This window comes from Achroia grisella, unplaced genomic scaffold, assembly GCF_030625045.1.
Source record: "Achroia grisella isolate CSIRO2021 unplaced genomic scaffold, CSIRO_AGI_Agris_v1 utg1186, whole genome shotgun sequence".
Taxonomy (NCBI): domain Eukaryota; kingdom Metazoa; phylum Arthropoda; class Insecta; order Lepidoptera; family Pyralidae; genus Achroia; species Achroia grisella.
This window is the reverse complement of record NW_026712592.1, coordinates 1,560,985-1,573,336: the sequence shown is the minus strand read 5'-3', so window position 1 is coordinate 1,573,336 and position 12,352 is coordinate 1,560,985. Positions and strand designations below refer to the sequence as shown.

The 12,352-nt window shown below is 31.5% G+C and overlaps 2 protein-coding genes and 1 pseudogene across 8 annotated transcripts in view; 2 read left to right on the top strand and 1 right to left on the bottom strand.

The window, feature by feature from the left end:
• LOC131853636 (furin-like protease 1) overlaps positions 1-12,352 on the top strand; it is a 193,378-nt gene that overhangs the window by 110,684 nt on the left and 70,342 nt on the right. The gene's annotated exons all lie outside the window — the stretch shown is intronic.
• On the top strand, positions 8,227-9,761 carry LOC131853685 (putative nuclease HARBI1). The gene is made up of 5 exons (XM_059204689.1): positions 8,227-8,496; positions 8,590-8,858; positions 9,025-9,180; positions 9,267-9,423; positions 9,499-9,761. The coding sequence occupies exons 1-5, from the start codon at positions 8,246-8,248 to the stop codon at positions 9,749-9,751; spliced, it is 1,086 nt and encodes a 361-aa protein (XP_059060672.1). The 5' UTR covers positions 8,227-8,245; the 3' UTR covers positions 9,752-9,761.
• Positions 11,110-12,247, bottom strand: LOC131853694 (uncharacterized; annotated as a pseudogene).

The following is a 12,352-nucleotide window of genomic DNA, read 5'->3' as shown; positions in this document are numbered from 1 at the left end:
TGTTTCCCTAAGCATCAACCGGGACCATTCAACTAGCTACCTCATTTTAAAGTTACATAAGTTGAATTTAAGTCTTCAGAAAACAGATTATCAGCTTTGCCGTGCCGCTCGCCCGATAGTCGCCTATTTAAGTTTGCCTATCTCAGTACTCCAGTATTTCTAGTCCAAGTTACGTAGCTCCCAACTTGGTCCTTCATTTGCCTTAGTTCCGGATACTTGCTATTAAGATTGCACATTCCTGAGACCTTTAACACCCTATCTTAAATTGCTTCTCTCTCTGATAGTTTTCGTGTTCACATTTCAGTATTTATTTCTTTGTTTCTAATTTGAATACTGCTACTTTTTCTCTTTGGTAAAAAGGGTTTTTAGTATTTGTTTCTCTTAAATTTTATCAATACTAATATGTAACTTCAAGGTTTGTTTACTGTTCTAATTTATTACGAGATGAATTGGAGAAAACCTATTTGCATATCTTAGTCAATTTTTTTATTGTTATTGGAATGGCTAAGAAGCTGACAGGTCAACTGATAATAAGTTGTACTAGTCCCCAATATACACATATGTACAGCACTACGGACATCAAGATATCAAGTGATGTGATCCCTTTTACCCTATAATTTCACTCTTCAACTGAAACACATCATATAGAGCAAGCTACTTGGCGGCCGAAATTAGCGAGCCTGAGATTTTACAAAAACGTCTTTTTACAAAGTCTACCCCAATCTTCCCAATTCTTGAAGAAGGTTATAGGATAATGCGAAGCTATACGGCAATTTGGGGAACAAAAGTGGCCGCCTTTTCTTTTATATTAAAGCGGAGGAAAAGCTTTCTTATGTATCTCAATAGTCTAATATAGTTTAGAAAATTTATTTGTATGTGTACTACATATATAAATAACTTTTCTTACCTATGTAACAATATGTACTGTCATAACTGCCATACAAGTATAAAGTACACATTGTGTACTTCATACTTGTATGGTAGTTATATCTGGCATTTCGCAGATATTTAAAACTTATTTAATTTTCTTCACTTCAAACGAACGTGATAATTAATATCTGAAATTGCAAAACTAAAAATCGAATCAGCAGTTCCGAATCAGATAGTTCTCGCCATATGCCGATGTCACGTTGTCACGTAGCAATAGTCGGTCGAGTCGGGGCAAGTCATTTCTAAGTTTCACTATGCTGAGAGTTCAGTAATAAACCGCACTACGATCCTACTAACGTCAGATAATCTCTGTAATAATGAGATTTTATAGACCATAACGTACTTTTGTAAGTATTTCACCATATGTATAACAAATGTAACATGGTTTCGTCTGCACAAATATATTTCTCTTTCGATAAGAATATAATGTATTATATTTATAAATTTACTCAGGAATTGTGTATGTTATAAGATAATATAAGTTAATAACTTGTATTATCATCATCATCATCTGTTAGTAAAAAATTTGAATAATTAGTGGTCAATATGACAAATAATCTAGATTTTTATTCAAAGTAGACGTAGTCACTAAGTATACTTAATATAGAACCCTTACCAAGAATTATTCTATATATATCGGCTGTGTTTACCATTACAAGGAAATGGAAGGCTATTGAAATACAAAAAAATTAACCGAGAATATGGTGTTAATTTTCATAATACAGCAATTGAGTTTATTTAACAAAAACCAGAATCGCTGAATGTCTTACATGTACTCTAATACGGTGTAATCTATTAAATAAGTATCTAGCGAGTTTCGGTAGTAGAAACAAATGAAGACGTGTGAAGGTAGACGAAAATATCTTCCCATAATTTATCATCTGCCTTTCTGTTTACCCACGATCATGTCGGTTGCAAAACTGCCGAGATATGAGGAACGCAATAATACTAATAAAACGTGGCAAGATAGTTTCCGTCTTTGTTTAATATATTTTTTATGGATTCGCTGCGATAACGGTTTACACTGGCGAGGTACCAGTGGAGGATGATAAAATAAGCATAAAGTCATATCGGTTAGCCAATGTTGGCAAATTCTCCAAGAATGTCTCATGATGGTTTCCAAAGGGAACTGCGTCAACCTGATGTCCAATACATTGCTAGATTGCTGGTAGGATAGGGTCAACAGTCCACATTATTAACAATCCACTTCCCACCGTTGTTTAATATATTACGTTTAATACACAATATACTGTTTTAAGTTTGACGCGGTCATTATTTATAAGTATAATTAGTAAATCACAGAATCTTACCACGTTTTATTTTTGTTGAGTTCCCAATACACAATAGTTTTTTTTATTTATTACTGTAGTTTTGATTTCTAATAAAGCACAAAATGAGAATCAGACTCTTTAGGCAGTTGATCGGATGTTCTTTAGTAATTAATATACAGGTATTTTCCGTTAGTTCATTCCATTTCCATTAGATTGTAGGCATATAAAAAGTTAAAATTTTTTATTTATTTTAAGCCTTTTCCTTAACTTTAATATACCTATTTCACTATTAATGTGATTTGCCAACTAGAATAAGGGGCAGGAATCTTAATCACTTAGGTAATGGAGCGATATCACGAGCATTAGGTATACCTACTACTAATATGAGGTCCGTAATACTGTTCTTGAATATAGTTGATGGTTACCACTTACCATCAGATTGGCCGTTAGTTTATTTGCCATTCCAAATAAATATAAAAGAATTGTGAGACAAACTAAATTCCATATCAAAATAATTTATTTATACAGAAAGTTAAACTCGTAGTTGCGGTAATTTATATTTAGAAGTGATATAAATAATTCAGTTGAGTTATTTATTCACTTGGCCGAATTCGCTGTTTATATTGATAGTAAATAAGAAAAAAATACATTTTCTTGCATTTAATAAAAATTTGCGTAATGGATTCAACTCTGCTCTGTTTAACTCCATTCATCTACTAATGGATAGTAGTATAAAAACGTTTATTTAAATAGAAAATGTATCATTTTTTGTGTCATTTCAGAATTCAGTGACTCCGTATTTTATTCTAGATACAACTTAATTGAATTTTTCACGCAATAAGAATTTGTCTTAGTTTATGAATTATTCATAATTATATTCTCTTTTTTATGTACCTAACTTAGATGGCCAACAATCTGGCAACACACAGATGTAATCTTCGTCTATAGACGTGAACAGTACAACAAATATAAAAAAATGAATTTCGTCAATTGTGGTATTAATATGGTAGAATTCCCGTGGCCTGATTATAATGTCACGGTTACATATCTTGTAATACCGTTACAAAATATATCAATTTGGTTTATTTATTATTCAATAATAATTTCTGTTCCAGGTAAATATCACACTTGACGGCATCCAGAAGAGGTACGTTCGTTCCAGACTCACGAAGGTGGAAAAGCCACAAAATGAATGATGCAAAAAATCTCATATATTTAATACGCGGCGGAAATATCCGTACAACATCGGTCGGTGCCAAATAAAATATTCAGCGAGCGTAATTTAAAAGCTTCCGGGTCACTTACTCTTCAATAGGGTTGTCAAGTTTATTTGACAAATAAGGACTCGCGCCTCCGTATTGAGCACACCGGAGTAGTCTTTGTTAATTCCACAGACCCTTTATAAAAGGAATGGTTTCGGTTATACGTTGCTACTTCAGAGGAGTAAGATGTCATGCATATTATCGATTCATTTTACTGCCTAATACACCCCACAACTATAACAACAAACAAAGCAAGTAATTTAGCGGCTAAAATAGAACGAGAATTCACACTCTGGTTTTATTTGCATTGTAAAACTATAGAAATATATATATTTTATGTTTTAATCTATTTATCTTATATATGTGACATATAAACAGAGACAGATATCACATGTTTAATAAATAAAAAAATCTCTTCTACACATAACAAAAGTTGAAACCCCTATTATCGAGTTACCTTGTCATCCGCGATCTGATTGCTCAAACATGTACTTTAATTCTTCGCGTTAAAATTTAAATTCCATTGTATATTTCCAAAGATGATATCGCATAAAAGGGAAAAATGGTTTAAATCAATGTAACGTGATATAACACTATTATAAGTTATTATTGTATGTTTGTGACATATATGGTTACGGTAGATTTCTTTATTTTTTTATGTATTTTTTAGTAGATGCCAGATAAGCGGACTTACAGGCTTCCTAGATGGCAAGTGATTGCTGTCACCTATAAGTACCATATGAGATTTGGACACCTGTAACGCACGTGGTACCACTCATGTATGTGTGTATGTACCTATATACAAAAAAATGTAATTAAGTATTTCTAACATTTCATTAGTATAATTATACTAATGAAATGCCTCTAATTAGAGGAAGCAGAGATTCCACATGGCAAACTATTTAGTAGTTATGTTTTCTTAAATATTGTTTTATTAACAGAAAACGTTGTCGGTTGTCGCCGCTATTCTAGGAAAGTTAATTGGTGACGCCACTGTATTACGCTCAGGAATCAGTAGTACCACCTTTTCCACACTACCTTTGTTAAATAAATGTGGTGGGGAGGTAATGGCGGTTGCTAGGAAGAGAAGCCATTTAGTGTAGAACGCTCGTAAGGTGAACAAGTAACCGTAAATAAAACAAAAAGCAATCCCTATTAACAAAACGGAATTTTACTGAAAATGCGCCATCTTGTTTGCTAGTTACTTGTTGCTTTTCCAGTTAAATAAAAAACGAAATAATATAATTGTCACAAATTCAATAAGTTTGATTTTAAAATTGTCACGGTTAAGACCCAGAATCGCAACCGGACCCTTTAACGCATTAATTATCGGTTGATAACTCATTTAACGAAACGTCAATAAGTACCTAAACGTAATAATGGTCAATCAATTCATAATGAATCTTTTTATACCACCAAAACGGAATTTCCGGTAATCCTTTTTTTAATTTAGCCGTCATTTACATTCAAAACAGATGCAAATTGCGAAAAAACAGCCCGTTCTGAAGCGGAATATTTTCCGCGATGAACAAAGCGGCTGTTTAAAAGTCATTTGTTGGGCGTAGACCGCGTGCACTTTATTACAATTACGATAACCCGTCTCTGATCTGAGATATTGTATATATTATTAATTACTTATCTACGTCAATAGCATTGCAGCAATAATGATAGAGCGGCAACTAATTATACTGAAGGGAAGAAGGATTTGTTAGTTCCATTGGTCTTAAAACCTCAGTTTCCTAAGTGTAATTTATATAATACTTAAAGATATATTTGTCAATAACAATTTCAGTAACTGACTCATTAAAGATTTTAGATTATAGTATTAAAAGATCGAAATAACAAATAGGCATTTAAATAAAAAAGAAAATCAATTAATTTTCTTGCCAATACTTCTCAACTTAATCTGTACACTGAACTGGATGATAGTGAAAAAAATATAATACAAACAATATGACGTTCATAAACGGCTAAAATGTCCTATATGAATAATTGATTTTTGAATAATTTTTATTTTCATTTTAAATGCATCTTCATATATAAAATTAATTAACATCTTAAATATTGAGGAAAACTTTATATTCTAGTGGTATTTCCAAATCTTAAGGTCGCATACTCATATGAGGAACTTATGGGGATAAATTCCAGTTGATATCATATTTTTATAATTTTGGAAATTTCGTGACTTATCCTGTTTATTACATAAAACGCCTACACCTTTGATTGTATATCTGATTAAATCTACCGAAATTAACTATTTCGCACCTTCTTATTATATATATGGATTGATTGATATTGTTTTTCTTCCGTTTCAACAGAATGGTGTACAAAAAAGTATTGGAATGAAATCTACATTGAGATTAGCGCTCCAGAGCAGACCTTTTATTAATAATATGACTTATTTTTAGTTGAATTTTTATTAAAAAATATTAGCTCAATCTTTATATATAAAAATGATAAGTGGTTATAGAAGCATCTCTTGTGGCTTTCTTTGAAAATCATCAATAGTGGTTTTCAGAAAATCCTACGATTAAAAACATCGGAAATAGTTCGTATAAATTAACATCTAAAATGGTTAATTATTTTACATATCACGTAGCACACATAGACAGCGGCATTGACAATTTTAATTTTTTTTTTTAATAAATTGAAAATCATTTTGTTTGCTTTTCTATCAATAAGTAATGTGTATTGACTAGTATGGTTTAAGAAAAGGGCTATTCGAGTTCATCTAATGTGCAAATCATTAAAATTTCAAAAAGCATTTGGTATGGACCAATGTTTCTAAAATTAGTAAAACTTTAGAATTTTTTAGAATACTAACACAGCAGTAAATATGTGTATTCGTAATAATCCCAAACTGGTACTAGTACTCATTATTTAATTACGACCACCTATAGTTTGTCCTACCGAGTTCCGTCGCTTGACTAAACATTTATGAAATTGGAAATTGCAGTTGCAAGGAAGCTGTGTAGGCAGAGCAATAGTGTAGGACGAGGGGAGGGAGGGGAGAGTATGGTCGATAAATTTTGGAATGATGCCAGTACTACGGATGTTGGAAGAAGTTAAAAGGCAGCCAGTCGTTCGCTTTCTTGTCCTGGCAATAATGACGATATATAAACATAATAAACTGCAAAATATGCAACACAGAAGATTAAGATGTTTGTTAAAAGTTTGAAAAACCGTTTTATCAAATTGAATGGAGTGGTTTCTAGGTTAGGACTATTTTTAAATAATAATTTAGTGTATTGCACAATACAAGTTCACGCAATTATTATATAATTTACTAGTGCCCTGATATGGCTTTACCTCGATACTCATAATCTTGTGAGTTTTGTATACTATATATATATAACATAATAGGTATATTATCACTGTCATTTTGTACTAATGTACGTTTCAAACTCTGAAATAATTTTTACTTTTTGTTACAAGTTCATTACAAGAAATAAAATTTTTATTCTTTATAATATAACTATAGATAAAATATAATTTGATATAGACAATTTCAATCTAAAAGTGTCACAGCAGTAGTACTTATTAGCAGCGGTATTTAGAGTGTTGTTAATAACAACGCCTTAAAATGTCTTTGTATTTGTTATCATAAAATTATTTAATTAACTTACAATATAATAAATGCCCGGGTCATAATTCATGTTGCTATCTACACGACCACAGCAGCGCAGCGGTGGTCTGGACGAGGTCCAGAATCCCGTGGGATATATAGTTAAACCTCTTATATGAACACGGGCTATTGTTATACCTATTCAATAAAACTTATCATTTTTGAATGGGTATGATACCATCTGCAACCTAGACATACGGGTATTACAGCTGTAGAACTTTTAAAAGTTGAAAATGTATTTCTGATTCAAACCAATTTCTTGACATGTAATATTGTATATGAGACTATTTACCCATGAAATGAATAGACTTTATAAGATTTTCAGTATATACACTTTAAATTAATATCTTTAAGAAAGATGAATTCTTCCAATATAGATAATGAAATACGTCTAAAAATTTAATGTTTCTATACCTACTAAATATTTAACTATTAAATAAATAACTGTAGGTAGTTAAGTAGTGTTCATCTATTTATTCTACAAAGCTGATTCCCAGATTAGTAGTAGAAAATAATTGTTCTGAACAATATAAATAAATTTTATAGTAAAGTCACGCATATATAACTTTGTTAATTTTTAGAGAAACTTTGAAAAAGTGTGTAATAATAATAGGTAATAGCTAACAGTAATATTATCTGTTGAAAACTTAACGAAATGACATTGAGTTAAATTCACATATTATACTTGACTTCTTTTATGCGACACGTTAATCATAATCTAATGGAGCAATTTTATTACAAGCAATTAAAGTAACATACATAGGAAAAGACTACTAAGAGTACTGAAAGCTCTGGGGTATCCTCGGCCAAACCTTAATCTAAACCACCAATCCACACTTACGCCCGAAATTAATATTCAATCCTAATCCATTTTTAGCAATCTAAGATTGAAATTTCAATCTATTTTTGTAAAACGCGTGCCAATAATCTATCTATGGATTGACATTGCAATCTTTCAATGCAGTCTATCTTTAGGAGGACGGATCGCAATCCTTGGATTGACATTTGTATGAAAGTGACGTTTGTGGCGTATTAATAACCAATCTGTGCGTTTTGACGTTTCTATCGATCGAAGTAAACAATCTAAATTTGCTATCCTAGAAATACTTGGGATTGCTACTTGTGTGTACAGATTGAATTCATAGATTTTTACCAAAATGTCTTTTGAAATGTCGTCTAGTGATAGTGACAGTGATTTGGAACATTTAATTCAGTTATCCGACTGGGATACTAATTCTAGTGACGATGATAGTGACAGACAACGCGTTAGTTCACGGATAATAAGAAGGGTTAATTACATGCAGACGCTAGATGATGCAGAGTTCACCTTCAGGTTTCGACTTACAAAACCTGCCTTCCAATTGTTATTGACTGAATTAATGCCCTTTGTTCGGGTAACCTCAAAAAAGTAAGTAAAATATATCAATACTATTGCCTCGTGCCGCTTTTAAAATAACATTAGTAAGATGTAACATATCCACAATCAACTATTTTTTTGCAGAAATTATGGCGTGTCTCCTCTACATCAACTTCTCTTGACACTCCGGTTTTATGCTCTCGGCACTATGTTAATTTCTGTGGCAGACTTTGTTGGAGTCTCAAAATCGACTGCTGGTAGAATCATGAGAGACATGTCAAGAGCCATAGCCCGATTGTATGACAAGTATATTTTTGTACATCAGGAAGGTGCAGAAAATTTTTATAGGATTGCTGGCTTTCCTCGTGTCCTGGGTGCAATTGACTGTACACACATTCGCATACAATCTCCATGTTTGTATTAAAAGATGTTTAATATGTTATTAACTGTTCCTTTGAGATACATGCTATTTCTTTTCTTTACATACTTTCACATACAATCTCCATCTTTGTATTAGAACATGTTTAATATGTTATTAATTTATTTCTTTGAGATAAATACTATTTATTTTCTTTTAAGGTCAAACAATAGGTGAAGAGTTCAGGAATCGTAAAGGTTACTTTTCTTTAAATGTTCAAGCTGTTTGTGATGCTGAACTGAGGTTGATGAATGTTGTAGCTCGTTGGCCAGGTTCCACTCATGATGCAACAATATTCAATAATTCTATACTGAGAGGTAACAGGTTTTTCTAAATTATACTATTTTTATAAAATTGATTTTGTTTTTGAGATCCTAATAATAATTATTATCAATCTTTATAGCTCAATGTGATGCTGGTGATTTTGGAAACAGATGGTTGCTTGGTGACAGTGCTTATCCAAACAGATCATATTTGTTGACTCCACTATTAAACCCAGTTACAGAAGCAGAGATTCGTTACAATGAATCACATATTAAAACTAGGAATACTATTGAACGGTAATGAACTAACCAGTAACATATTTTATATACATTGGTAGAAATATGGCTTTTAATTAAAATATTTTATTACAGCACATTTGGAGTTTGGAAACGCCGCTTCCCAGTGGTAGCACTGACATTAAGAGTGTCAATATCAAATGTGCACGCTATAATAGTAGCTACAGCAGTTTTGCACAACATGTGTAGAAACCTGAACCTACAAGAAATCCCACCAGAAGTTGAGCTGCCACCTGCTGACAATATAGAAAACAGTGGTGCACAAAACATGATTATGCTAGACATGCAACATCGAGCAGATCTTATAAATAATTATTTTACAATTTAAGAGAACAGATGAAGACTAGTAATTAGAATATTGTAATAATTTTATTAAGTAAGTTACTGTTAATATATATGTGTAATTTTTTTTTCTTTGATTAGCAACACCAACGACAGTTGTCATTTTCAGCTGGCCGTAATAAATAAATAATTTTTAATAGTCTATCGCACGAATATTATATTTTCAACATCGTTATTAGTGATATAATAGTGCAATAAGTGTTGATTATTGTTTGTGTACAATTTGGTAGTGTATTATTTGCAAAAATCGACATCAAAATAGTGTACCGGCCATAGAATTAGTGCTAATTGGTGGTTTGTATTCACACACTTAAACTTAAAAATGTAAAGTAATAATAAAATTATTTAAAAGAGCAACACGCAAGTTTCTTGCTCGTTCTTCTTGTGATGAGACAGCTTTCCGAACGAGCGGTAGATTAAAAAATGTAATGACTATTCAAAAGTGCTTCAATGTAAGTTTATCTGAATAAAATTTTCTAATGATTTTCTATTCTATTCTTTTTCTATTCTACTGTTGAGATTTGATTAATATCATAATAGTATTTATATATAAGGACAAATTTAAAATAGCTGTGCTATATTGTAAAAAATATTTAATATTATGCCTTTTCTACCAACCTTTATGATGTACAGAAATAACAGAAAAAACAATAGTTTGGGAAACATGTAATGTTATAGAAAATAAAAAGAAAGTGTAATTTAAAAACTATTTTTATTAAAAACCTATACTTAAAATCACTACAAGCAATTAAATTAGCCAGTTAAACCTATATCTTACAAAGTTCCTAATTATTTAAAAAGAGTACATTAATTACAATAAAAATTAAAAAGATATTGTGAAATTAATTAATTACAACTAATGATTAAGTCTAACTAATGTTTAAGTCCTATTTCTTTAAATTAGCAATTTCTAATTTTAATTTTTCATTTTCTAATTTGTAATATTCAGTTTCTAATCTGTTATTTTCTAATTCTGGTTTTACTTTTTCATATTCTAATTTTAATTTTTCATATTCTAATTTTAATTTTTCATATTCTAATTTTAATTTTTCATTTGCTATTGTACTATTGGTTAATTTCTCCTCTATCAACTTTTTTTTTAACTGTGAAGTATTCTGCAATTGCCGTATTTCTTGCAGATCTATTGCTATCTCCTTGTATTTGCCTTTTCCCTGAAAATACACAAAATAATTAATGAATAATATTAATGATTATTTTCTCTAGTACATTCCATAAAGAACTTTATATTCATAAAACCCACCACCTATAATAATATCAAAAGACAGCATTAATACTATATTAATTGTATTTGTTCCATAACATTAAAGTTAAACAATACCACAGTGCAAAACATAAAATATAGTATAGGGGATTGTATTATTGTGTACACAATTTGTAATCATATGAAATGCAAACAGATCCTGTTATCAATGGAAAGCCTGCCATGTTGCCAAAGGACTGAATACTATAAGATACGATTATATAGAATTATTTAAAATAAAAAAATCATTACCAGCCCTTCTAGGAGTCTGAAAAGAATTAAATGTAAATGGCTTTGGTCTCTCTGGAGTTGGCAGCATGACCGGGGCACCAGAGACAGCTATATCCTCAGACAAGGATACAACTGTAACTATTTCATCAGGCAAGATCAACATATCCCGACCCTCACTATCGCTAGCACCAACAATACCATCACCAACACCACCACTAACACCATCACCAACACCACCACCAACTCCATCACCAACACAGATACCATCACCAATATCTTCCTTGTCGCCTCCAAAGGGTACTGTGAACCCGCTAACTGTACTCCCCAGGACACTAGCGACACGGTCCAATATATCATCTGGGGGTATGTAATCAGGAGCACCTCCACCAGTCTGCAAAATAAAATTTATGTAAACAAAAACACCACTACAATGTATGTAAAAAGTTATATGTATGTGAAATATTTATTTATATTAGAAAACGTAGTATGTACCTGTATGTTGTTCATTCTTATTTTCGGTGCTCGTTTACGGGAGTTTTTTTAAGGTTTTCCCATTTTAACCTAAGCTGCTGAGGCGTTCTGCGACAAGTTGTAGCCGTTGCGTTGAATTGTTCCGTTATTTTGGTCCACTCCTCTATTTTTAATTTGTTGTTGGTGGTGTTGGTACATTTAGTAGTTATAATGCGACTATTTTCAATAAGTTGCAGCAAAGCCTTAGTTTCATCTTTAGATAATGGTTTGCCCTTCGCCTATAATTGTTAAATTCATGTTAGTTTGTTTTTACAAAATTAGCGGGAAATTGTAAGCGTCATTAAAAAAACTCACGCTACGCAGCATTACATGTGCGCACGCATCAATTTAGTTACAATACGTAAAATAAAAACGATTTGACTTACCATTACTGTATCCATGTTAATTTAATTCAGAAAATCAAAAATAATAACAATTAAATATTGAGAGTCGGTACTGTAACAGACTGTAACTGGAAATAGTTTGCACTGCTGTCAAATATCAATCGTAGTCAAAGTATAAATCACGATACGTTTCACACGAACCAATAAATGATTAAACACAAAAATGGTGAATTGAAATTTT